Source organism: Fusarium proliferatum, assembly GCF_900067095.1.
Source record: "Fusarium proliferatum ET1 genome assembly, contig: FPRO_scaffold001, whole genome shotgun sequence".
Taxonomy (NCBI): Eukaryota; Fungi; Ascomycota; class Sordariomycetes; order Hypocreales; family Nectriaceae; genus Fusarium; species Fusarium proliferatum.
The window spans coordinates 1,031,368-1,057,447 of NW_022194790.1; the positions used below are offsets into that span (position 1 = coordinate 1,031,368).

Genomic DNA, 26,080 nt, shown 5'->3' on the forward strand with positions numbered 1-26,080 from the left:
CAGCTGCGGATTAAATACTTCCAGAAAGGAGGCTAGATAGTGGGCCGAATTATTCTTCAGCTATATGGTATGTGGCTGGCTTTACCATGTCGTGATATCCACATCTTTATTCAAGAGCAGTAGTGCCTCCGAGATATTTCGTTAATAGATAAAAAGAGCATTGATCTTGACGATAGAGAAACTAACCCACCAGTTGAACCCAATCCTACTCTACCACTATAAACTCCCGAGACCTAGGAGTGTATGCATACAGGTCGGTTGTTACGTCGTCACACCAAACCTTAGCGTACAGTCCGAAATCTGAACAAGTCCACAGCCCGTTGTTAAATCCATGACCATAATGTTGATCACCCGTCTCCGAGCAACATACAAGTTCATAGTGTTTGTTCTTATCAAGATCTCCCCCATAAAGTGTGCGGTAGCAGAATGACACGGGTCTGTGACAAACCGTGACCGGGTCAACCCCTACTCGGCATTGCCCTGCGGACCTCTGTGCGCCGTTCTCATACTCGAGAATAAAACCTCTCAAGTATCCAGTGGACCTTTCAGTGAAAATGTCAATTCTGACAGCGTTTTTCAGTGAGATGTCCACTGTAATAGCATCGCCTCCATTAATCAACTGATCAATTGAGAGGGCGATGATGGGAAATCTAGGGGCGCGTAGCCTCTCTTGAGTTTTGTCACCTGCTAAGCCTAACAGTGTGATCCCCCCCTTTGCTGGCGTGTTGTGAAAAAGAACGGCGGGCGTTCCTTGAAAGATGTAATTCATATCTTCTTCATTGAAATTTGGACCGAGAGAGAAGTCGCCAGCAAGCTTCGTGGTCATCTAGGCACCCAGTCAGCATCAAGGAGCCACCTCATAAACGGGAACTAACCAATAAAGCCATATGATGGTTCGCCGGTTCCTCGCGGTCGTTTCTCCAAGTCCGAAGGCCAAACCTCATGATACGATCGCCATGTGCTATGGGCATGTATATCCAGACTAAATAGGGCTCATAATCTGAAAGAATGTCCCTAACAGTAGTCAACGCTGTCGGGCCCCCGAGGGTGTGAGCATGGAGTCCCATCAAAGTGCCCCTGTAGTAAAAGAAGGTAATGCCAGTAATATTGCGTAGATCGAGGGTGCGAATGCAAGTAGCATCTACACGACGTGGGAATAAGAGAACCTCAAGCCCTTTGGTGCGCGGATTTGGTGGACTTGGTATGTCCCAAAGTTGAACAGGTCTTGACAATGAGGGACTCAGTTTCATCCGCGCATGTCCAAACTGTTTCTCCAATGTCAGTAGCTCTACAAGACAGGAAATTGTGCAAGATTGGGGACTTACCCTGAAATATATCCAAGTACGTTCCGCTTCATCAGAATCAATGAAGAAATACTTGTAAGTTTGGTATCGACAGCTCCTGTACTCGGGCCAGTCAGGTAGTCTCTCTATGTCGAGTAGCCCGTGGGAATCGAGGGTGAGCCGGAATACAGAAGACTCGGGTGGATTTTCATCGAACTCTGCATCCTGTCCTCGACGCCATTTCTTCACAGTACCGAGATTGTACAGCATGCCATCGTCCTCGGATGAGCTCTCATCGAACCTTGATAATTCCTCTGCTCTGGCTTTGATAATCGGGTATCTCCAGACAAGACTCCCGCGTGAATAAGCTGCTATGAGCTGAAGAACCTCAGATGGCAAGGTTGCTAGTTGCGGTATACCTAAGGCTTCTGCAGCAGAAGAGCTTATTGATACTAGCCCGGGTTCAATAAAACCAATGTGTGGCATGGATTGAGAAGAGCGGACAACCCATGGGATTCTCCAGGCTGCTGCCACCCAAACACGGTCCAAGGCCGGCTTGTCGTGATATGTCTGTAGGAATAAACAAAAACATTCCGAATGCATCGTCACTGACTCAGGTGACCCCTTGCAGTCTCGGCAAGGCTCTTCACTGCACAAGGGGAATGAATCACCCTTCACTATGATTTTTCGTCCTTGAGGGAATTGGAATCTCCTTGTGCAATAACCAGGACGAGTACCATGGCGATGACCTTGGCTATTGAGCACTATAGCAGAGATGTCAATAACACAAAAGACTGGCCTCGGCAGGAAGGGATTCGAGGTATGAGAGTCTTACATGCTATAGCACAGTCGTATGGGTCGATGGACTGAGAACAAAGACCACAGGTTGATCTGATAGCGACATGTACTGCGTCCCAATCTGATGTATCTTCATCGGACTCAACGATCATTGATTCCGTCTCCGATTGCGAATCGCCCAAACTATCTGCGTCTGACATTTTGCGTTCTTTGTTGAGACCAGTTGAGGAGATAACGAAAAGCGGTGTGTAGCCGTGATGATGGAAGAACAAGGTCAATCACACAGCAGAAGCAAAGTGTATGGACGTGATGTGGTTGGTAGCACTGCGTATTGCATTACAAGGGTCTCAGTTGTCAACATCCAATAAGATTGGGTGGCTGATATGACTGAGACCGTATGGGCATGTACCTATGCAGTATTGAAACCATCCGCATATATTAACATTGTTTCTGTCGTTGCAGTTTGTAAAATATCGACACGCTCATTCTTCAATGTCGACATATGACTGCAGCCCAGCCATTCTATGATCACACGCGAACTCGAGAGTCCCTTCCAAAGGAGTACATGCCCAATGGTAGAACATACCACTCTGATCATGGTCATGAGTATCCGAACCAGTGCTGCATTCGATTTTACATTGCCCAATCCGATTGAATGTTTTGCCGTTGGAGCTATGCGCATAGCAAAGCCAGTTTGGTTTATCAAAAGACTTGAATGGATCAATCCCGACTCGGCATTGGCCCAACGCCATCTGAGCGCCGTTGGCGTATTCAAGGAGGAGTCCTCTGCAATATCCGGTGGCCTCCTCGTAATAGACATCGACGTGAACAATGTCCTTTGTGGGGGCCTGGGAATAAATGCGGCCACGGTATGGGGGACTCCCTCCCGTGGCATAAGTCCGAGGGAATGGTGCTAGAGGTTCGTCACCCTTGTTGTCACTTACTGCTCCATACATACTGTGGTATCGATTATACGGGACATTGTACACAAACACGCTCGGGTCCTTTCCTGATAAGTATCCTTTCACGGCATATTTATAATCAGGACCCAGCACGAAATCACCGGCAAGCTTGGTTGATATCTGTGGACGTGAGCTTTGGGACCAAAGAGGATGCCTTAGCCAGAGACTTACCAGCATTGTCGGTTTTTTAAACGCCGGAAGCAGACACAAATCTAAACTGTCGCGTACACCAATCCTCACGAGACTGTCTTTACTCGAAATTGGTACATACGCCCAGATCAAGTACTTCGGATCTATTGCTGAAATCTCATCCAAAGTGGATGTTGCTGTTGAGGAGTGGGCTGTGTGAGCGTGAACTCCCATCATATAGCCTCTGAAGTAGAAGAATGTCAGACCAGTGATATTGCAAAGATCTACCGTCCGGAAACGGACAGCACCATCGCGGTTAAATGGTGTAGCAAACATGCTCAGCCCATTCTTTGGGGAGGGGTCGGCGTGTCCCAAAACTCCCCGAATCCGAACCGCAAAGACTTTCTGAGAAAGGCTCGCCCAAACTAACCTGAACATTAGCGATACTTACGCCCAGAGGAGGCTTTTGGACATACCTTGAAATCAATATGTGAATCTTCTGCTTGGGAGGGCAGGACGAAGAGATACGCACAAGCATTAGACCGAACCTGACTATACTCGGGCCAGCTCTCTAGTTTCTCGATTTTATTGAGGCCATCGCCATCAACAGTTAGTCTGAGAACGAATTCTTTCGATTCGCCTGTATCGCAGACAACTGGTAGTCCACGTTGCCATGACTTGATGCTGGCCAATGGGTAACTCTCGATATTAGCCCCAGATGAAGACATACTTTCTGCAACATTTTGGATGAAGCTATACTTCCACAACGAGTGATGCGGCACAAATGACTTGATCATTTGCAAAAGCTCTGGCGGCAAATTTGCTAGTTCTGGTATCCCAAAAGCTCTTGCGGTAGAAGCCCTCACTGACGCCTTGGTAGTGTTATTGAGACTGAGCCGAGGTGTAAGTTGAACAGGATCATGCAGCCATGGAAACTTCCAGCATGATGCAACCCATATGCGCTCCATTGCACTCTTCTGTCGATATTCCTTCATGAAAACGCGATAACAACTGGCGTGTATTGTTATAGAAGGAGGAGACTTTGAGCACCTCCCACACTCATTACGTTGGCATAACGGTAGTATTCCCCTAACGCGAATAGTTTGGCGGGTTACAGGATATTGGAACTTTTTTGTGCACTTCACTGGTTTGGTCCCTTCAGGATTACCAATTACTGCATGAGATTGTTAGTTCAGTACGTGCTGTAGAGGGTAGAGTTAAGGCAAGCTATTCAATCTTACATGCTAGAGTCCATTGATTTGGACCCATCGGTTGATTGCAAAGGCCGCAATCTGATTTAAGATAGATGTGTTTCAGCCTTTTGTATGGTTCTTCGTCCTCATCTTCCTCCTTCATGCCCTCCTCTAAATCACTTATACTAAAACCCTCATCCATGAACATGATGGCTTATAGTAGGAAATAGGTTCACTGGGAGTATAGAAGGGCGATAAATATGCGATAAAGAAAACAACTGCTCAAAGCGAATGTTAGCTTGTCTTTAGCTTTAATTAAACGAACAGTTTAAAGGAGAACCTAGGTTTGCCGTGGGAGCGAATGTGGCTGTGCTGTGGCTGCTAGAAAGACTACTTATATGAGAGTCGCGTAAATAGGAGTTAAGAATTTGGGCATGTAGTACTCCGTATACTGTTTATTATAATCGCTCTAGATAAAATGGAAGCTTGTGCCTGTCCTGGGGCTTCACTGGGCTGCTTTGAAGGGTTCACTGGGTGTCCTGATACAGTAACATATTGAAATACCAACCACAACCACCATGCACATGCTCACGTTCGATTGATTAGAATGATCGCACAGAAATCATGTACAAGTGCCGGTGGATGATCTGATAGCAAAGGCCACATTCTGATCGGATACGCAAATGGTGGAATATCTTCTTCCTGGCTGTGATGTGGCTGGTAATAATACTTGTAAATACTATAATTACATCAGACAAGAACCACAAACGCTTCTCATCAGAGAAAGAAAGCAATAGTTTTTAGTCATCGTCCTCTTCCTCATCATGTCGAATGTACATCTCAAAAGTGTTTACCATGTAGTGGCACACGAACTCAAGACGTAATCCTGCTCGTGCGCACATACACTGCCAATCATCAATGTCGCAAGGTTCATGCTTGTGGTCATTCGTGCCAGTCGTACACTCAACAACACAACTTCCGGTTTCTTCGAGTGATCCTGGATGATAGACCTTGCGGGAACAGAACCAGGATGGCTCTTCGTAAGCTTTGAAAGGGTCAATACCAACCCGGCATTGCCCTACCGCCCGCTGCGCACCGTTTGCATACGCCAGCAGCAATCCTTTAGAATACCCACTGCTGCGATCGTAATAGACATCAGCATGAGTGACATTTTTCGCTGGAGCTACAGTGTTGATACAGCCCATGCCCGGGGGATCCATGTCGTCGTTGTGGTAGCGAGGAAACGACAACAAGGGTTCACTCTCCAAGTTATGCTCGGTAACTATACCGAGTGAACCGCCTACCCTCTCAATCGGTACATTATGAACAAGCACAGATGGCGTATTTCCCGATACATCGCGAGTATCCATATAACAGTCATAAGGACCAAAGAGGCAGGTCCCGGTAAGTTTGGTACATATCTACTGATGTGAGAAAGATCGATTAGACAGTACGCAAACCTACCTCTATACTTCTTTGCCAAGTGTCCCCCACACCGATCCGAAGGAGGATATCAGTACTGGATACTGGGATGTACGTCCATATCATATAACCTTGTTCATATCGAGAGAAATGTTGTATAGCTGGTGCTGCAGCTGGTGCGTTCGCCGTGTGGGAGTGAACTGCCACTATGAAACCTCTCAGAAAGAAGAAGGTAAGTCCTGTGGTATTGAGGAGATCGACAGTGCGGTAACGGATGGAACCTGGACGATCTGGCCGCGGAAACATTTTCAATCCTCTCAAGGGAGGGTTTGGCGTGTCCCAAAATGGGAAGTCTTGAGAGTCATCAGGATTATCGATGAAAGCTCGCCCAAACTTGCTTAGTATTAATAAACGGTCCTATATAGTCAAGAGATAACTAACCTTTGAATAAATGAAAGATCTATCCGCTTGTCCTTGTGTGAAGAAAACGTATGTGTAAGTGTTGGACCGCGTGTGGTTATACTCTGGCCAATCATGTAATCTTTGGATCTCTTTCAAGCCAAGACAGTCAACAGTAAGTCTGACGATGAACGACTCTGATTTACTCTCATCACAAGTGGTATTCATCCCCTTTGATTCGCGTTTCCAAGCTTTCACTGCTGCTAGAGCAAAGCGAGTAGCATCATGTTGAGGCTCAAAGGGATTTTGGAAGGGCCGTGACATCTCCTCAGCAATATTTTGGATGAGAGAATATCGCCAGAGGAGATTATCGGGGATATAAGACCTGACCATTTGGAGCACTTCTGGCGGCAAAAGTGCCAGGCCTGAGATACCAATAGCCTCGGCAACTGGCCCTCCTATTGACAGCAACGTCATGTCAGTGAGATCAAGTCGAGGCTTGCGCTGGGGAGGTCGGTGTCGCCATGGGGACTTCCACGCTGAAGCGACCCATATAGCGTCCACGGCATCTTCCCAACAAAAAGACTGCTGAAAAACACGGTAACAATTCGCATGTATTGTCACGGATGGACGAGCATGAGCCATTTCGCACATCTTGTATTGGAGACGTTGGCACAGTGTTAGCTCGTCTGCCATTTCAACGACATCCTGAGACTCTGGAAATCGGAACTTGTTGGTCAAATATGACGGGCTGAGGCCATGCTCATTCCCAAGCACTAATTATGACTTCGACGTTAGATGGGCATACTGGAAGAAACATAAGGCATGGAACGGTTATCCCACAGGCTACAGTCCACTCGTCGGTGTGAATAGTTTGATCGCAGAGTTCGCATTCTGGCTTGATGTATACATGTTCTTTAGTCTGCATCTCCTCGGGGAGCAAGAAAGAGGGTACTAAAATAAACTTAGGGAGTGAAGGGCTCCCGAAAATTAGGCCAACTGAATTAGACAAGGTACCTAAATATTTGTGTCATTTAGGATCGAGGCCCTTGGAAGTTTTCTTTCCTCGCGAGTCGTTGAAAGTACAAAACTGCAAGAGCAGGCTCTGGTTAAAACTAAGGTATGGCTCTTTAATAACATTTTCCCAGGCATCTGACAAAGTGTGGCTTAACCGAAGTTGAAGAAGGACCTAGGTGCCTAGGTACGTAGCTGCCATAAACAATCTCAGGAAGCTGCTTTCCAGCGCATATTTAAGGTAGGACCTGCATTTGGTTTAATGACCTGAAAATACGACCTGGCCTACAACAATTCATTCCTTCTTCTCCTTCTTCTAGCGAGTTTCCATGACCAGGGCAAGGTGGTCATTGCGTTGCCTGACCGCTGTCCCTGGGTCAGTGCTACCTTCTAGAAAGATCACGGCTAAGAACCCTGTGGGTGGCCTCAAAACCTTTAGAGACCCTGTCTCAGACGAACAACACTGAAAAGAACTACATACATTATTTGCTTGTGATTCAGCAATTTTCAGACGACAGAAGAAGCAATTGATGCAGGTCGCCTTACAAGGCTGCAGTTTTCCCACGACAATCGCTGCATGTTTTCTGCAGACTGATCTGATGGGGGATACTGACACCCACAGCCCGCAGACATGAAACACCATGACGAAACATTTCACGAAATGATTCCGCAGAGCTCTCTATCTATTACATATTGCAAGGATCTCCCTCCGACAAGCTGCCGCATCTGGCATTGACACTGGCATGGCGATGCGAACGTGCCCGAATGAAGCTGGAAATTACCAAGCCATGTATCTATTTTCAGCCACTGCCAACGCTAACTGTCGCAGCATCTGCATGACAAGAGGTCAATGCAAAAGGGAGAAGCTCTTGACAAAACACTCATCAAAATTATAATACTCTACAGTACAGATGGTATCACGACATGTATCAAACTTCTCAAAACGTACTCCCACGGCTATGTTTTTTCGCAGCTTGCCGAGGCAAATGACAACCATATCGGATATATCACCAAAATGATGGTCTTCTGACCGATGGCATAACATGGCTGGCCCCTTTCCCGGTAGGCTGGAGGCTGGCTGCACGGATCCGACGATCAGGATCGACATATACGTAGCAGAGGGGGGGAAATGATGACGGCAGAAGACGACCGCTACTAACCCTAAAAGACCATGGCTCACCGTCAACCACGGCTTCGTCAAACTGATGGGACATTTTTAATTAGGTATGTACTGGCCATGCATGGATTACTGTATGGAATCAGGAGAAGCAAGCTATCGGAGTCGCTTCCGCAGCATCAGCTCTCACACAGGTTGTTTTTGGTCAGATTATTCTACCCCCTGCCAAACATCAAAAGAAAGGTACCAGTGAACCGTTAAGCGCCCTGTGCGCGCTCGGTCATCTGCGCTTGGTGCCGCTCGCTAGTGAGGATGAGAAGTCCATTACCGGGGTCCTTGAAAGGGTTTGGTCAAGGTCCATGACGAGCAGCAAACAGCACATCGCATCCCACTGAAGCTTTATCGAAGCATCCACAGAAGCGCCTCAACGCACTGACCCTCAGGTTTCTTCCCAACAGCAGCTCCGGGGCTGGCTCCGTTTCACTTTGTGATGGGATGTCCACTGCCCTAAGACGCCACTAACTTTAGGTACAGGGCAATAGGTTGCTAATGTAGCTGGTACTGCGACTATCTTGGCTACATGCGCTTGTGCCAAGGTACCGGCACCACCACGCGAGCAGCCTAGGGCATCTCAGTTTATCAACAGTCGCATCATTGCGAGAGTCAATTTCTGTGCCGTTCGGTGATTAACCAAAGTTTGACTCTCGAAATCGTTCTTTTCCCGTTGAATTGCTTGCATTACCGATGCTTGCTTGCTTTTGGCTTGCTCATACTTCTCCACTCAAAGCTTCACTTGCACAGGGGCCCTTGTTCTTTGGCTCGCTTCTTACACGCTCCTTCACCGTGTGTGACGGCACTGCCCGCCCGCCCAGCTAAGTCAGGGTAGTACCTACAGTGCTGTACTGTAGGTACTTTGCCTAACTACCCCACACCAAGCTTTCCTTGTGCTTGTGAGTGGGCGTGTCGAATGCAAGAGGGGCCTTCTGTGTCGTGGTCGTGGTCTTGAGTGGGCGTCGTTTATGTGGCGGCCAGAACTGGCACTGGAATCCATCTTTTCCCATGCGGATCTATCTATCTCCTACCTACATACTGTGCATGCTCCTTTGGCTTGACCTCGACTTGACCTCCTCAACCGATTTCCACTTCGAGCTTCGCCAATTGCCACTCTTACAATAGCTTCCTTGTTGCTTCTTGACAGCTCCCCACCAGCTTTCTTCTTTAACCTCTATCCGTGAGAATCAGATACCCTTCGTTTCTTGGCTTCCGCTTAAGCTTTGGCAAGTCCCAACACGAGTCTCCATTCTTTGTCTGCCATCCGTCATCGCTCATAGTCCTTGAAAGCCACCTTCGATCTATCCACGCGATCATTCTTGACGTTCAACATCTACGCCATCACCTGCACAACAGTTCGCTCTTTGTTCTCGTGTTACGAAAAAGATATTCAAACCGCCGCCTTGGAACCCTGTACGACTTCTACCTTGATATTCAGTCTGTGACTGCAGCTTTTACGCCCCTATACCTATCACGGGGCCTACGGATCGAGCCTGGGCTTCAACACAAGCCTTTTGTGCGTCCATATCTCAAGCGACAGTCGGCAAAACGATCGCACAAAAGCGATCATCCTATTCTCCTCAAGGATTGCTTCTCAACGTCACACCGGAGCATGACTGTACCTTGATCCACTCTCCAAGTTATACTTGACATTTCCACGTCATAACCTTGGAGATACAAAGCCAGGAACAAAGATCAAAGGTCACGAAACTGTTACTCTCAGCTGCGGCGGCGGCTCGAGAGCTTGCTGGAGGGGAGGCAATTATCCTCGTCGTTGCGATTCCGCTGACTTCTAGCAACACCGCTATTTGCCATACCTGGAACCATGAGGCGAGGCCGTTCCCCAAGCTCGCCATCTCCCTATAGGGCTTTGGCTCATCATCAGCAGGCCTCGGCTGCTGCGACATCCTCAGACTCGATTTCATTGATTCGGTCTTTCAATGTCGAAACGAATCCTACGCGGCCAGTGCGGCCTTCGCCGCTCACAGCATCGCTTATCCGAGACATGCCGCTAGATCTGGTTGACCGTATCAGATCCTTCCCCCTCTTTATGTCAGCTCCGGAAGAGTTTCTTGTTGCTATAGGAAATCACCTGAAGCCTCAAATCCAAAGCCCCAATGACCATATCGTGACGGAAGGAGACGAAGCCAAGGCAATGTATTGGCTGGTTCGAGGAGTTGTTGCTGTCACTTCGCGTGATGGTGAGGCGGTCTATGCTGAGCTCAATCCCGGGTCGTTCTTTGGAGAAATTGGCGTTTTGATGCAGATGCCTCGAACAGCTACCATTGTAGCGCGCACGAAGTGTCTGTTGCTAGTCCTGAAGAAGGAAGATTTACATGCCGTGATACCCAAATTCCCAGAAATGGAGAAGGCGATTCGAGAAGAGGCACAAGAACGCTTGAACCTTCTGAAAAAGAAGCGGCAAGAAAGTGGCAGATTGGTCAAATCTCCCCAGGGAGACTTCAGCGCTCGAGAAGCTGCTCCTGGAGAGGTCTCTACTGGAGAAAGGGGTGTTATCAAGGACGGTGCGGTCGTCAACAACAAGAAAAGAAAGTCCCCAAGCCCTGGAATCATGGAGGACCCAGCTGCTGGTAGTGCGATTGGAAGCGGCCAGATCAATATTCGAACAACACTTAAGGAGTTACCACTCTTCTCTACACTTCCCGCAGATATTCTGCATTTCCTGGGATTGAGTGTCCAACCAAAATCTTATACCCCGTTTACAGATATCGTTCGCCAAGGCTTACCAGGAAACGAAATTTTCTTCATTGTTCGTGGCGAGGCGGAGGTCATTCATGATGAGCCAGTTTACGACGATAACATTCAGAATAAGGCCAAGGCCATCCCAAAACGACCTCGATTGAAGGCAGGACAATACTTTGGTGAAGTTGCAAGTCTTGGATTGTCGCGAGGTCGAACAGCCACTGTTCGATCTATCACTTCTGTGGAGTGTATCATGATTACAGGCGATGTCCTCGACGAGTTCTGGAGACGCTGTCCTTCGGATATTCTGACACAGGTCAAAGAAACTGCACGATTGCGATATCAGAAGCAGAGCGACGACGTTGTTATGGTTGATGTTGATGTTAAGGAAAAGGCCAACAAATCTGACCCGCCCACACCTACAACACCAACAAGAGCATCCCTCCCTGACCTCACCTTTACTACCCCGTCCAAACCTGGGTCTCCAGCGAAAGATGATACAAGCAACATAGCACCCAAGGACCCCGATCCGTTCTTGAGTGTGAACATGGAGAATATTCGAAATCGAAGACGACATTCGTTGGCACCGCCAGTGCCTCCAACAGACAGCTCTACTCCAACGACCAATGGTGCCAGGTCTCGCCTCTCAGAAGTAACGCCTATCAAATTTGCGTTTTCTGATGCTTCAGCTGACGACGACGACGTCCCGGCAAAGCGAGTACGGACGACTCTGCCCACCCGACCAATCACTATGAGCAAACCAGTGCTCTCAGACGAGATCCTAATTTACATCTTCAAGCACGTGGATATAGGTGAGCTGTTTCGACTACGCCTTGTTAGCACACACTGGCGCAAGCTCTTGACTACATCCCCTAAAGTTTGCCAAGATGTCGACCTCTCGATTTACAACCGCAAGGTTACTGACGAAGTCCTCATCAAGGTGCTCGCCCCCTTCATTGGCACTCGCGCTCTGTCCATTGACCTGAATAATTGCTTTCATATAACGGATGAAGGATTTGGAGCTCTATGGCGCAGTTGTGGCAAAAATGTCAAGAAGTGGAAGATGAAATCAGTTTGGGACGTTTCTGCGAACCAGATTCTGGAGATGAGCGAGAACGCAAAGGGATTAGAAGAAGTTGACTGGAGCAACTGCCGCAAGGTCGGTGATAATCTTCTAGGCCGCGTTGTTGGCTGGGTTGTACCTGATCCTCCACCTTCGAAATCAGTCGTTATCTCAAGTTCTGCAGCTCGATCGCGAAACAAGCAGCAGCAACAGAAGCAGGCCGCACAGCATGTTCTGCCCCCTGGTACAGTAGTTGGGTGCCCGAAACTCAAACGCCTCAACCTCTCCTATTGCAAGCACATCACAGATCGTTCTATGGCACATTTGGCAGCTCATGCTTCGAACCGCATCGAGTCGTTGTCCCTCACACGTTGCACGTCAATTACAGACGCAGGGTTTCAATCATGGGCGCCATTCCGGTTTGAAAAGCTGTCTAGGCTGTGCCTAGCTGATTGCACATATCTCTCGGACAACGCCGTGGTAGCCCTGGTCAACTCAGCCAAGAACCTGACACATCTAGACCTATCGTTCTGCTGTGCACTCTCTGACACGGCGACAGAGGTTGTCGCTCTCCGTCTGCCAAAGTTGCGGGAGCTGCGATTGGCATTCTGCGGAAGTGCGGTTAGCGATGGAAGCTTGGAAAGCGTGGCGCTCCACTTGAACGATTTGGAGGCTCTCAGTGTCCGTGGCTGCGTGCGTGTCACTGGGCGAGGTGTCGAAAATGTCCTCAACGGATGCGGGCGACTCAACTGGATGGATGTCAGTCAATGCCGTAACTTGGAGTCTTGGATCCGAGCCGGTGGTGTTTCGAATTGGGGGTTTGATGACCGCGTTGGTCAACGTTCTACGGAACCCACGCCAAGCGAAACCTCTGGACAGGGACAATCCGAAAATGATAGTCCTGCGCCCAAGGCCATGAGCGTTGCTATGCTCACATCGCAGAACTTTATGCCACGATCTGCGTTTGGGTACAGAGCCAAGAGAGCACGACGACCCGTGCGATTTGTCATTGAGAAAGGATTTGGAAGTTTACGATAGAGAAAGGACGGCGTCTTGGGGGACATTCTGAGGAAATGATTGGGAATTGAGTTGGGATGGAAAGCATTGGATCTACGTTGCGCAGCATTGGCGTCAAAGTCGCGGAGCATTTGCCATTACTACATATCAAGTCTCGTGCGATGTAACGCATATTCGGGTAGAGAGAAAGCATGATGCAACGGGGTGAATGCTGGGGGAAAGGATGGTTAGTAGATACCCTTGATGGAGGTGTTGATTGATATCCTTCATAATAATATTGGAATTGAAAAGAAGCAGCCGAAAATAGAAGAGGCTAGAAAGAAGCTAACGTCAAGGCACAGTATCTGTGATGTGACTATTCCCATAACCTAACACCAGTAAATCCGACGGCGCCTGGAGTTTAGAGCCCGTAGCCGCCGAGAGTGATGACCATCTGAGTCACCGAGAGGCGCCGGTTCTTTCCACAATATTCCACCAGCACAGCCACGTGATGTCGGATTTTAGGTAGGTGGGCTCCACAGCAGGAACCAACGTCATGCTTTCCATTCTTTTACCGGGGACTTATAACACTCTCGATCCCCCGTCCCCGCTTCAACCTTTTCCTTTGTAAAGGACTGCATATTGCATTCTCCTCTTCTCCCAACACCTGCATCGCCAGAACGACGATGTCCTTCACAATGACTGTCCGCCAGGGCCCTGCGCGACTTGCGCAGAGGCTTCCTGAGCTCTCAAAGACTGCTTTCCGCAACACCGCATCCGTCCGAAGCTTCCACGTCCAGTCCAAGCCCACGGCCAACTTCTTCACATCGCGCGTCACATCCGCAGCCACCCGCAATGCTTTCCAGCGAACGAGCCGCGCTGGCGGTCGATCTTACAACCAGCAAGCTGCGGGAGCCGCCACAGCGCCTCAGTCGACGAGCCGACGACTCTTGGTTGGAGGTGCCATCTTTGGTGGTACGCTCGTTGCCATCAATGCTGTCTTCAACCGGGAGACCCGTGAGGATGGCGGCATGCCCGTTTACGAGCGCGAATACTTGAACAACACTTTCTTGCACACTGGCCTCGGAATTGGTATCATTGGATTGACGGCTCGACAAATGGTTCAAACCGGCTTCGTTTACCGAATCATGGTCACCAACCCTTGGGTTGTTGGAATTGGTGGTCTCGCTCTCAGCTTTGCCACCATGATTGGAACTCGATCTATCAGCCCTGACAAGTAAGTTGTCGATTCAATCAATGCTAAAATTAGAATCATTTTACTAACGATTCCCAGCTACATCCCCAAGTACGCCCTCTGGACCGCTTTCAACGCCACCCAGGCTGCTTTTGTCGCTCCTCTCCTCGCCTTCGTTCCTCCCGCTCTTCTTGGACGTGCTGGTCTCTACACCATCGCCATGATGGGTGGTCTTGCCGTTGTCGGTGCCACTGCTAAGCAGGAGAAGTACCTCTACATTGGTGGTCCTCTGCTGGCTGGTGCCGCCATCGTCGCTGCTTCTGGTCTCGCCCCTCTCGTCATCCCCGCCACCGCTATCCGAACCCTTGCCTTCACTGAGAGCATCTGGCTGTATGGTGGTCTTGCTGTGTTTGGTGGGTTCACTCTGTACGATGTCCAGAAGGTCCTCCACCACGCTCGTCTCGCCCAGGCTGGTGTCATCCGCCGAGACCCCGTCAACGAGAGTATCTCTCTTGAGCTTGACTTCCTCAACATCTTCATCCGCATGGTTCAGATCCTGATGATGCAGCAAAACCGACGCAAGTAAGCGATTGGTGATGAAATAGCATAGAACTAGCGCTATAGGCGTTTTGTATTATTTTTAGCAAAAGGATTATTACTCGGATGGAGGATAGTGCACTCCTCTCCTGTTTTTTGTTGAAACCGGTCTACAAGTGGAAGGATTTTCCAATTTCTTAATTTTAGGATTAGCAAATAAGAAATTAAAAAAAAAAAAAACTTCAAATAATCAGAGTGGAGTGGACTTCAAACGTTTAATATTGTGACTAGGTATATGTTGAATTTCTGTCCTCTCATTGCCTCATTCCAAGTTAAGTTTCCTGATATCATTGGTGCCATTTCCATCCGTCTGCTAAGCCAAAATGCAATCATCCTCGAATATTTATTTACTCCAGAGGTGGGAATGGCCTCATAAAGTGGCTCGGGCACTCATAGCCAGAGGGGTTATTGTGGAGGTAGAGTTGGTGATACTCCTCAGCAGTCCACCACTTTCCAGCGGGCGCAATCTCGGTAACGATGCCGCCCTTCCACCATTGCTTGTTGGCCTTCTCTGTGACCTCGCGCGCGATCTTCTCCTGCTCCTCGTTGTGGAAGTAAATGGCAGAGCGGTACTGAGGCCCGGTATCGGGGCCCTGGCGGTTCAGCGTCGTGGGGTCGTGCGTCTTGTAGAAGAATTCTAGGAGTTGTGCGTATGAGACCTTTGTAGGGTCAAAGATGATTTGTGCGGCCTCGGCGTCTATGTATGTTAGTTACAGTCAAATGCGAATGATGTGGATTGAGACGTACGGCCCGTCTTTCCACCACAGACGGCGCGGTAGCTGGGGTTTTCAAGATCACCACCAATGTATCCAACCTTGGCATCAATGAGACCCTTGTCGGCAAAGTGTCTGCGATACAGATGCTCTGTTCCCCAGAAACATCCTGCAGCGACGGTGCAGCGCTGGGCGCCCTCTGGGATGACAGATGCAGCGGATTGATCGGGAGCGATTGAGAGGCGCGTAGATTGTGTGAAGGGGCGGGCGAGACGCGCCAAGAAGGGAGGAAGGTAGGACATTTTTGCAGCTAATAGAGATGAATGCGATTGTGTTGTTATGTTCTGTGGAGAGAGAGTGAAGTGAAGCTATCGAGGGAATCGCATTGATATTTGAATTTTTTTCGGGCTGTCGGTCAATGTGAATGACAAATCTTTACAAGGGGGGAGCCCAAAATGTGGCGGGGGTTAGAGAATAGAAGCTGCGTCACCGAAGACGCAGATGACGATTGGATTTCGCAGAGCTCTGCTTCCTCTTTTGGGAAGGTGGCGTGCCATTTAGTTCAAGGGTCTTTTCTTCTGCCCCGCGATTCCATTTTCATTAGCGAGTTATGGGCCATGGAATCAGCGGTTGAGGCTGTGTTTTAGTGCTTGATTACCTGAACAGATTTACTGCAACGGGAGTGAGCTGCAGGGCTGTGAACTACCTATTTGAAATAGGTAATTCTGCTTATACGCCTGCTGATGTGTAAGTTGCCGGCTTATGCTGGCTGTGCATACGCTTCTTATACGCTCAATTACAGATATCAATCAGTGGCTGTTAGTGAGAGGCCATCTCGGCTATATTTGTGGATTTCACTATTGCCGTTAGGCATCTATTCTTCGATACATGCGCCCTATGCACTCAGGGCGTGGCATGTAACTGATGCCTGCAAACCCCTTTCACACGTGCTAACAAGGATAACTGCCGTTATTATGCCACGCATCTACATGAACAATTCCTAGGATATCAAATGCAATAAAAACACGATAAGATAAAGATGCTATTCGGTCAATTAACTTTCGGAAGTCACCGTCCGTTTGAACTGCGGAGTTTAAACTCTCGTCTCGTCTTCCCCGCCGACTCGGCCGACCTCGGTTCCCCAGTCGGACATAGCATAATTCATACTTATTACACTGACTATATATCTTCCCTAAAACCCTCTATAACCTATTCAATTAATTATACGCACTCAATATCTTCAATATGAATTCTTCAGACCTTGCTCAAGGTATTCCTCCCGACTCATGGGACTCACACATGCATATTGTCGACGTGGAGAACTACACCCTTGATGCTTCAGCCAAATACCGTCCTACATCTCATAGTCTGGACCAAGCTCTCGCCTTTGAAACCAGCGTTGGACTTCGAAACATAGTCCTGGTTCAGCCATCTATCTATGGCCTTGACAACTCGTGTCTGCTCGATGGTCTGCATGCCCTTGGTGCTGACCGTGGACGAGGCGTTGTTGCCATTGACCCTGAGGCCGTTAAGGAAGAGGAATTGCGTTCTTGGCATGAACTGGGTGTACGGGGAGTGAGACTCAATATCCTCTCGAATGAACTTGCGATTGATGCGGCCGAGCTGGAGCGTCAACTGATGCTTTACGCCAATGCCGTGAGACCCTTAGGATGGGCTGTTCAGGTCTATGTTCCAATGGATATGGTCACTCTCCTTGAACACATCATTCCGAAGCTCAATGTCAAGTTCTGCATAGACCATCTTGGACAGCCACCCCTGAACAAATACGCAGGCGCAGACCCATACGACATACCAGGCTTCTCATCCCTCATCAACTTGCTTAAAAACGGCCAGACATATGTCAAGCTGTCGGCCGCGTACCGGATGAGCACGCTCCCGGACTACAGCGATTTGGATCCCATTGCTAAGGAGGTCATTCGAGTCGCTGGAAAGACTCATGTTGTTTTTGCAACCGACTGGCCTCACACAAGGTTTGAGGGGTTGGACATCAAGCCCTGGATGGAGAGGGTGCTGAGCTGGTGCGGCGATGATGAGCGTCTCAAAGAGCGGCTGTTTAGAGGAAATGCTGAAGATTTATGGGATGTTCAGAGGCCATCGAGGAAGGCAGATCAGTGATTGAAATCAGTTTATGGCTGGGTAAGGGGGGATCTCATTCATGGTGTTCAAAGCTGATTTCGTTCTTTCTGCAACGGACATATGTGCTTGTTAATATTTTCTTTTACGTATTCATATCATATCTGCCTATTATTCATCTGTCAATCATTCTGCCGTTGCATTGCAATACCTGAAACGTCAAGAACGATTTCCAAAACGGCCACAAGTCCAAGGACCGTTCTACACAGAGCGCGAGACTACACAGACAATCAGGCCATAGCTCCATGTTCCAGCATGAAGTTCATGACTGAAAGTATAACTTCTGTAATATCTTCTCCGAGGAGCGCCGAGCAGTGTTCGGCGCGTGGATCTTGAGGGCTCGGGAGATGCGGGTATATAACGGCAAATCGGCTTTGATATCCCGATGTAAGAGCTCATAGTCAAGACCATCAATGCATGGTAAGCCTCTTCTGTCGACGAGCCCTTGCTACTGGATGAACCAAGATCCGTGGTTCCTCGAGTGCCTGATACCCAGTCGGGAAGTTGATATCTTTCAGTCCACTTGAGTTTCTGGGTAACGAATTCGGATCAGTTCCCTGATTTTTGGACATCCTGCCGTCATCGACGTTGATACAACCAGTTTCAGTATATTCCAGAGTGCTGCTACCACAGCTTCCTTGATCAACCAAAATTCTGAGGGTTGTTTCCTGACTCGTAGATAGCGCCCACCCGTACACTCAGGGGCTCAAACGAAGACAAAGCCTCGAAAACTCCTCGGTCAACTGCCATTGCATTTGGATTCATATTGTCAGCCCATGGTGTCTGGAACAGCTGCTCCGGCTCGTAAGGCGATTGCTGTGCAGGTATCTCAAATGAAGCCGGGTAAACAGTCTCGGTAATCGGTATATCTGTAGGCATCGGAACATCTGGCATAGGATGAGGCATTGGCGGAGGAGGCTGCTGTTGTGGTGTACTGAATCCTGGATCGAGCCCAAGATTCGCCATCTCTCGGGTTATCAAATCCAAAGCACTTGAGATGACTGTGTGGCGCGTTAGAGCTTGTATAGCTATGCGCATGAGCTACTTACCTGGATTGACAGTTTTGGCCTGATGCAAGGCTCGTACGCAGAAGCTCAGCTTGCGAACTGCTTGTTGGTCCTCAGGCGTAGCTTGAACCTGCAAAAGGAAAATTGTGGCCGCGATATACACACTGTATGAGAGTGATAGAACGCAGTGGCTGATGGTAAATGTTCTGCAGAAAAGATCGAAAATAGCTATAATAGATGTCGCAGATGTGACACATTCCACGAGATGGTTTTGCATCGGATGAGGGCCTTCATCCTCTGGGTACACCTGCCAGGTGAGCATCGGCCTGAACAGGAGGATTCTGAACGTATGGTACAAGGCACTTAACCGGGTTAGCCAGCGCTTTTTAGAAATAAGAAACTGATACTCACTTCATGGTGACAATGTGCGAAGGAGGTGCCAGCTCAGGCATGGCGGAGAGCTCGATCTTGAGATGAGGAGGGAGTTGTTCCCACCATAGTCTCATGGCAGGGTCTTGCGTCTGTAGACACTCTTGCATCTCTGCCTCAGTATTCTCTAGTAATGGATCATACATGTGAATGAGAATCTCATTGAAGATGACCGATAACCGGCAAGCACTCATGAAACAGGAGGTTGAATGAGCTGTCGCAGGAGGATACTTCCAATCTGATCCGTGAGGAGAGTCGAAGGGGACCCAGAGCTCATTCTCAGCTGAGTCGTCCACTAGAAACTATGAGTAATTTACTTTATGAATAGTTCCACAGCTAGACTTACTGATAATTTGGGGCGGGGACACCTGTGTATGTTGCAGTGAAGGCGAACGACCGAGGTATAGGCTGATGATCTTATCCCAGAAATAGCAACTCCAGTAAAGTCGATGACGAATCTCGACCTCTTCATCAGTCAAATGGACAGATCCTGGATACCTTTGTCCATCAACACAAATGCCCAAATGATCAATGAGGCGGAACGCTATGCCACTATAAATCCAGGCCTGTGTCGTGTTGCCATGACCACATTCCCCTGCGCTAAGAAGTAGCAGTGTCTGAACAGTTGGGATAGTGCACACGCCTCTACTCAGTTCATCGAAAAGCATGCTTCGGGCGTGTTTTGCAAAGACAGCTCCTCCATCATAAGACTGATCCAGCAGCTGTTTAGTGGAGGGATCGCTTTTACCCCAGCGGATGGAATGTGAGAGCATAGCATTCAGAAGAGTGTGAGAATAGTACGGTCCCATAGATTGCATGTCACCTGTGAGTGTTAGTTACTTTTTACATGATGTCAAGGTGAAGCATACGAGTGAATGCAGGCCTGTAGATGAAGTTAAAAAGAGGCTGGATCCAGCACCAATGCACGTTCAGAAGGTATTGAAAGGGTTCCTTTATGGTGTAAGTCGAGACCCATGAGACTGTGGATTACACGAAAACCTACTGGGATATCAGACAGGTTTTCCATCGCTCGTTGATGCCATGCATTGTTGACCAATCGCTCTCTCCTATGAGCATCTGAGTCAATGGATGATATCGAGTCTGGCTTATGCTTGTGAGGGTCACTGGGAAGATTGAAAAGACTAGTCGGTCCATGGTAAGTAATGCCACCCTTGTCGTCGATCTTGAGACCCATGAAGCTCCTCGTCATTGCATGCTCGTCAGGATGGCGATTCGAGTCATGGCCGTTCCAGACACCAGGACTCGAATGGTTTGAGGCGGCCACTGAGGGAGGAGATTTGATAGCAGCGAGTTGGTCTTCCAATTCTTTGATGCGTTCCTCGAGGCGTTGGGTGTAAGACAGAGTCGGGTTTCTATGACACGTGAGCAATTGCTCAGAAAATGATGAGGCCGAGGTGAGTCCCACAGTTTGTAAATACAGTCATCGCTTCTAGCAGCACAGCGATTGCAAATCGGTTGCTCGCCGCCACATTTGACCTAAAGGGCATCAGTACAGGTTTATGGGCGAAATAGCGATTGTGTTGACCTTGCGTCTACGGCACGGCTCACAAGAGAAAGCGCTCTTCTTCGTGGCTTTGACCGATGACATGATGTGCCACAAAGCCTGGTGAGTTTCTCGTCCAGTCCAGTTCAGCCCAGGTCAGTGCCGGTATTGTAATTAAATCGGCAAGAGTCGTCAGAAGCAGAGAGTGAGCCCCGCGTTGGACATTGAAACCCCACCTAGAACTTGGGCCGGGTCTGTCCGATGAATGAAGCTGTAGATTACTGCGCCGAGGGACAGTATAAAGACAGTGAAGGTGGTTTTCTCCTTTAGGGGTAAAAAAACAAGGCACAGTAGATAAAAGCCCGACTAGGACGAGAATTCTCCGCCTTGTGACTGTTTCGAGTCAAAGGTAAAGTAAAGGTAAAGTACACGGAGCCGATGCTGCGTTGGGCCGGGGCAAGACTGTCGGGAGGCCCCAGCTCGGAGGGACAAGTGGGGGCGGGTTCTAGGCCTGTCAGGCCTGACCAGACTCTGTGTAAGAGAGATCAGGTCCTCAAATCAATTGATGAGATATGTTGGATTGTATTGAACGATCTTGTAGACAGTCAAATGTAAAAGGCAAGGGTTGATCAGGCATATCCCATTGGAAGCCTCAGGACCAACTACAAGATGATCACGTGGGTCATGTGCTCTTTGGGATGGCTGTTCCAAGAGAAGGCGCAGCCAACGGTATAGGACAGTACAGCGTTGGATGTGCTGTAACTTGGGCCTCTTCAATCGTCATAACCTAGAAGATCGACAGTTTCTAGGACGAATTTGGTCTTATTCGCAACTATTATATTGCCAAGATTTAGTACTGGAACTCGAGTTTTCTTAGATATATATATATCATATGCTTTTGATTTCATTTTCGTACATCAAGCTAAGTGACAGACGAGGCGAAACCGGAACCGGAACAAGAACACTTTACATATGGAGCTCCGCAGCCATTCCCGGATACCGAGGAACTGGCTACGGCATCTGATAAAATATTATCTCGGTATATATGGAGCACTCAATACCTTGTTTGTTGTCTCTCTACTCATTCAATTCCTTTTCGGTCATTAATTAACATCTCATTCAATGTCGCTTCACCTACATCAAGTATCCTTTTCTCCAGGCCATAATTGACAACCTCGGTCGAACGGACCCGATAATATCCACTTTGCGGCCGAAGAGAAGCATCGATGCCCGGTGCAGTGGATGCTCTACTTACAGCCAGATCTGATGGTTCTAAAATTATAGAGTCAGTTCGAGCGTAACATGGTGTTACGTCACAAAGAACCGTGCCCGCCCTCTGCTGAATATATATCACCTGATTACTACTCCCTCATGTCACAGTCCAATATTGTTACATCGACTACAATATCCCTCCAGACACGGGACAACTGCTCCTATACCCTAACCTCTAACTGTCATACCTGCAGTTATTGTTGCACCTGCATCATCTTCTTCTCAGCCGATATGTTGCCTCTCACTAACACAACTTCTGTGTATGTCCTGATCGCCAAGCACTGCCTGTGATCTTTTACATGACAATCGATGCATGCATATGCGACACTGTCACATCCCATAACTTGATCGATCAGTTCTACAGCATCGAGCCAAGCACTCGAGAACAATCTCTGTGCATCATAGAACTGACTCTTCTGGTCTTGACTTGGTAATCTATTGGATGCTTGTGTAAGTGGAACTTGCATGCGCTTGATGTGTCTCTTGCAGCTTAGAGGCTGTTAACGGTCAAACTCTTTTCTCCCAACTCCCTGTGTACTTCCCAATGACAATTTAAAATTGTCGAAACTAATAGCATAATGTCAACATTGAATTGCAAGATCAAAATAATTCACACGTAATGATTATCACTAACGGCTCTTGTTGCCGTGCTATTTCCATATCTGCAACAAGGATCATCCATCAAGCGGCACAGCGGGGCACAGTAATCAGTGATCAGCGCTCACTTTACTTTACTTTGCCCCTGCGTCAACTTCAAAATCAACAACATCTCATCTCAACTTCATCGCAATATCACAATGTCGACCGAAAGATCTCTCTTCAAGACCGTGGTCTATGGCCTATGGTCGTACCAATTTGGCTTCCTTTTGTTCGCAGAAACATACCAGCTTCTCGTGCACTCACTTTCCTTCCGTCTCCTTTTCCTGCTTCTTCCCTTCACATTTGAGCTGTTTCTCCTTTTCACCACAGCTTCTCGCATACCTATTCTGACCCCATGGACCAAGCGTTTCTATCGGTTCTTCTATGAAACGAGAGACTGGGCTATGGTCCTTCCAGTCTTCAGTATCCTCTGGGTCTTTGGCATTTTAATGGTTGCCGGCCTGGTCTTCACAGACCTCATTGGTTCGGGTTACGGACCCATCAACAAAACTCTCGTATTCATACAATCATACCTTGGGTTTGTGGTTTATATAGTATACATCGGGGGTGTAATAACCTTTATCCCACTGCCGTTTTGGACAGCTTTTGTTGGTTTCCAGGCTTGTATGCGGGTGAAGAACCTTAGGAGTCCCGAGGAGGAAGAGGCGATAGGATTGACGGCCAAGGACGACGACGACGAGTGGAACGACTTTCAAGATAATCGGGGCAACTGAGCTGCACTATATTTAGAAAGCCAAGATGTCTTATTGAAACTGTATGTACTCCGAAACCCATGCTAAAAAGTCCTCGTTCAATCATGCATCCTCCTCGTATGCTCAAATTTCCCCTCCATTCCTTTCCCAACAACACCCATTAGAAATTCATCGTCGAGCTACATACACTGATACGATGTAGTAGTGAATGGTTCAACACATAGATCCAGCCTTGTGTCAGAGCCCGCTGTACCATGACAGAATGTAACGGAACTCGTAATCTTGTACTGCTCACACAGTCATACAGCCAGTGCTGGACATGTGGTTTGAGCAGCCCCGATCGCCGGGAACAACTTAGGCATGGCTCATCTGACCATCAATGACGCTATCATTTCGTGGGGCAGCACCATGGTCCTTGGGCTCAAGAGTGTCGGTCTGGGAGTGAGCGATGGGCTCCTTCTCATGATGGTCAAAGAAGTGATGCTTGCTACCCCTCTCCAAATCATCATCATCCTGGCCAGGGTTGGCGGTCTGATACTCGAGCACCTTAAAGATCTTGTAGCAGCCGAAGGCCAGGAAAGAGCCCATGAAGGGACCAAGGTAATAGATCCAATCATACCCATGGAAACCAGCGACAACTGAAGGGCCAAATGATCGAGCAGGGTTGATAGATGTGCCAGTCCAGTTTGTCAGGCAGATGTGAGCGATGAAGACAGAGATACCAATGCCGATGGGGGCCAGATGTGTGCTGCGGTGCTTCTCAACGGCAAGGAAGTAAACAGTCAAGACAAGTTGGGCAGTGAGGAACATCTCCATGAAAACACCCTGAGCAATGCTTGTACCATTGCCGAGAGCATTTGTGACGAGGAGGGGTCCGGGGAGGAGACCGTCGGTGACTCCCGCAGCGGCGATAGCGGCAACGAGTTGTGTAGGGATAATAGCAAGGGCATGAAGAGGTGGTACAGCACCGACGAGGACCAGACCCAGAGTCACCTAGAGAAGAAAAAAGAGTGAGCATGTGAGTCAGTCAAACAAGTTTGTGCGAGTGTCACTTACAGCCGGGTTGAACATGCCACCACTAACACGATAGAAGATCCAGACATTGACGGCGAGAGCAGTACCGAAAGAAGCAGCAATGTACATTAATGAAAAGGGCTCCAAGGGGGCAGTAGAATTGGTAGGGTTGTTGGTAACAAGGGCAGTCTGGGCACCGATGAAGGAGAGAAGAAGAAACATGAAGGTTCCGCAGAATTCGCCGAGGACGATGACAATGGCGTTTCTTACACGGTTGGGGATGGGACTACCTGCTCTGCGATCCGCCACGGCTTCCTCAGTAGGCAAGCCAGACATCCCCGTGTCGGTACGAGTGAATTGAACCATTGTGACTTGATTTCAGTGGTTTGTGATGGTGCGTGTATGATAGGAAAGGGAGAGGAGTAGGACGCTCAGGAATGGTGAGGTGAGAAGAGATGGCAGCTGGTGCTAAGGGACCTGACAAAAGAGTGTGTCTTCGATGGCGTACTCGGGGATTTTATATCGAGGAGAACAAGAAAGAGCAGGAGGGAAGGGCATAACCTCCCGAGCAATGATATCTTCAATCGGACCACACCTCAGACCAAACGGTGCCAGTGGCGTCGTTCCTGAGTGTAGTAGCCGCATCTGCATCTCAGCTCTCATCGGGGGTGGGCATCACATCGGCAGGGTACCTAAGCTACCTAAGGTAGGGTACGACACGGAATGGAGTCTGACTCTGATATTGATACTCCCGAGAGAGGAGAGGAGAGGTGTAACTCGGGTTACGCTGCAGGGATAGTCTTTCTTTGTGATTGCTTGTCCTTCACGGACAAGGTTCCTTGGGGGTTATCTGAACGGGGGCCTTTTTTTCATGTCTGTCTGCCCAACATGATGCTGTCTAGGATATAGTTACAGTGGCTTTGAGAAATCAAGCATATAAGCATCATGTTGATCATCCAAGCACACTATTTGCTTACCACAGTATCAAGTCAACTGCTGTTCTCTGGGTGATGATGTTTACAGGTCAGCACACACAAGGCACATCGACTCTAGTCGGAGATGGCGTTTTTTTTTTTTTCAAGGCGTACCCGCATACATGAAAAGAGAAGAAAAAAGGCGACTATTGCCGCTCCCTCAGCTGGTGAGTCGTGGCGATGGAATATTGAGACGAGACATCCGAAAACTAGATCACTAAGGGTAAAGCGCAACGGTACTGAAGCTGAAAGCTCTCATGACGTGTGGAGAAGGTTCAAGTTTTCTCGTGTAAGTTGGACCATTTGCACCAGAGGGAGAATGTCGCTGACGGGTCCGTCTCGGGCAAGCAGAGCTTGGAAGGGCTAGTTCCAGAGGGGGAGAGGAAAGTTTCATCTGTCTCTTCAGCTCGCTTCAGTTGATCTCACTCGCTTGTCCCCGCATGTGAAAATTACCTATCTTATTAACCAAAAGAGCAGTCCGAAGACATGCACATCCGCATCCACAATCACCACAGTATGAGAAAGAGTATGAATGAGCATGAGTGGACCAGGCCTAGCCAGGATCATCCATGCCTGTCAACGGCGGCAAGTACCATTTAGATTCAACGGGCGGGCGTGCTCTAGTTACCAGGTACCATCGAGTCATCAACGAAGCTCCCCTTCTTGTGCCGTTTGGCTTTGGCTCTCTTCAATGGTCATCTGCTTTGCTTCAAGAGATGTAGCGTCTATGACACCATGG

General features: G+C 48.5%; 10 protein-coding genes across 10 annotated transcripts; 4 read left to right on the top strand and 6 right to left on the bottom strand.

Moving 5' to 3' along the window:
- Positions 1–205: 205 nt before the first annotated feature.
- On the bottom strand, positions 206–2,281 carry FPRO_01749 (uncharacterized protein; the record flags this gene model as incomplete). The annotated part of the gene is made up of 4 exons (XM_031228017.1): positions 206–826; positions 876–1,265; positions 1,326–2,047; positions 2,119–2,281. 4 exons carry the CDS (start codon positions 2,279–2,281, stop codon positions 206–208), a joined length of 1,896 nt encoding a protein of 631 aa, XP_031074724.1.
- Positions 2,282–2,563: 282 nt separating this feature from the next.
- Positions 2,564–4,140, bottom strand: FPRO_01748 (uncharacterized protein; the record flags this gene model as incomplete). The annotated part of the gene is made up of 3 exons (XM_031228028.1): positions 2,564–3,163; positions 3,215–3,577; positions 3,649–4,140. 3 exons carry the CDS (start codon positions 4,138–4,140, stop codon positions 2,564–2,566), a joined length of 1,455 nt encoding a protein of 484 aa, XP_031074725.1.
- A 1,025-nt stretch (positions 4,141–5,165) lies between these two features.
- FPRO_01747 (uncharacterized protein) lies at positions 5,166–6,831 on the bottom strand (the record flags this gene model as incomplete). The annotated part of the gene is made up of 3 exons (XM_031228040.1): positions 5,166–5,786; positions 5,830–6,180; positions 6,229–6,831. 3 exons carry the CDS (start codon positions 6,829–6,831, stop codon positions 5,166–5,168), a joined length of 1,575 nt encoding a protein of 524 aa, XP_031074726.1.
- A 3,362-nt stretch (positions 6,832–10,193) lies between these two features.
- On the top strand, positions 10,194–13,172 carry FPRO_01746 (uncharacterized protein; the record flags this gene model as incomplete). The annotated part of the gene is made up of 1 exon (XM_031228051.1): positions 10,194–13,172. The coding sequence occupies one exon, from the start codon at positions 10,194–10,196 to the stop codon at positions 13,170–13,172; it is 2,979 nt and encodes a 992-aa protein (XP_031074727.1).
- Positions 13,173–13,828: 656 nt separating this feature from the next.
- FPRO_01745 (uncharacterized protein) lies at positions 13,829–14,911 on the top strand (the record flags this gene model as incomplete). Its single annotated transcript, XM_031228062.1, has 2 exons — positions 13,829–14,367; positions 14,425–14,911. 2 exons carry the CDS (start codon positions 13,829–13,831, stop codon positions 14,909–14,911), a joined length of 1,026 nt encoding a protein of 341 aa, XP_031074728.1.
- A 358-nt stretch (positions 14,912–15,269) lies between these two features.
- FPRO_01744 (putative MXR1-responsible for the reduction of methionine sulfoxide) lies at positions 15,270–15,937 on the bottom strand (the record flags this gene model as incomplete). The annotated part of the gene is made up of 2 exons (XM_031228073.1): positions 15,270–15,619; positions 15,670–15,937. 2 exons carry the CDS (start codon positions 15,935–15,937, stop codon positions 15,270–15,272), a joined length of 618 nt encoding a protein of 205 aa, XP_031074729.1.
- Positions 15,938–16,880: 943 nt separating this feature from the next.
- Positions 16,881–17,771, top strand: FPRO_01743 (uncharacterized protein; the record flags this gene model as incomplete). The annotated part of the gene is made up of 1 exon (XM_031228084.1): positions 16,881–17,771. One exon carries the CDS (start codon positions 16,881–16,883, stop codon positions 17,769–17,771), a length of 891 nt encoding a protein of 296 aa, XP_031074730.1.
- A 660-nt stretch (positions 17,772–18,431) lies between these two features.
- Positions 18,432–20,834, bottom strand: FPRO_01742 (uncharacterized protein; the record flags this gene model as incomplete). Its single annotated transcript, XM_031228095.1, has 8 exons — positions 18,432–18,790; positions 18,839–19,158; positions 19,208–19,520; positions 19,572–20,048; positions 20,095–20,176; positions 20,229–20,598; positions 20,652–20,722; positions 20,772–20,834. 8 exons carry the CDS (start codon positions 20,832–20,834, stop codon positions 18,432–18,434), a joined length of 2,055 nt encoding a protein of 684 aa, XP_031074731.1.
- Positions 20,835–22,798: 1,964 nt separating this feature from the next.
- FPRO_01741 (uncharacterized protein) lies at positions 22,799–23,374 on the top strand (the record flags this gene model as incomplete). The annotated part of the gene is made up of 1 exon (XM_031228106.1): positions 22,799–23,374. One exon carries the CDS (start codon positions 22,799–22,801, stop codon positions 23,372–23,374), a length of 576 nt encoding a protein of 191 aa, XP_031074732.1.
- A 333-nt stretch (positions 23,375–23,707) lies between these two features.
- On the bottom strand, positions 23,708–24,733 carry FPRO_01740 (uncharacterized protein; the record flags this gene model as incomplete). Its single annotated transcript, XM_031228117.1, has 2 exons — positions 23,708–24,346; positions 24,410–24,733. The coding sequence occupies 2 exons, from the start codon at positions 24,731–24,733 to the stop codon at positions 23,708–23,710; spliced, it is 963 nt and encodes a 320-aa protein (XP_031074733.1).
- Between the last annotated feature and the right edge of the window lie 1,347 nt (positions 24,734–26,080).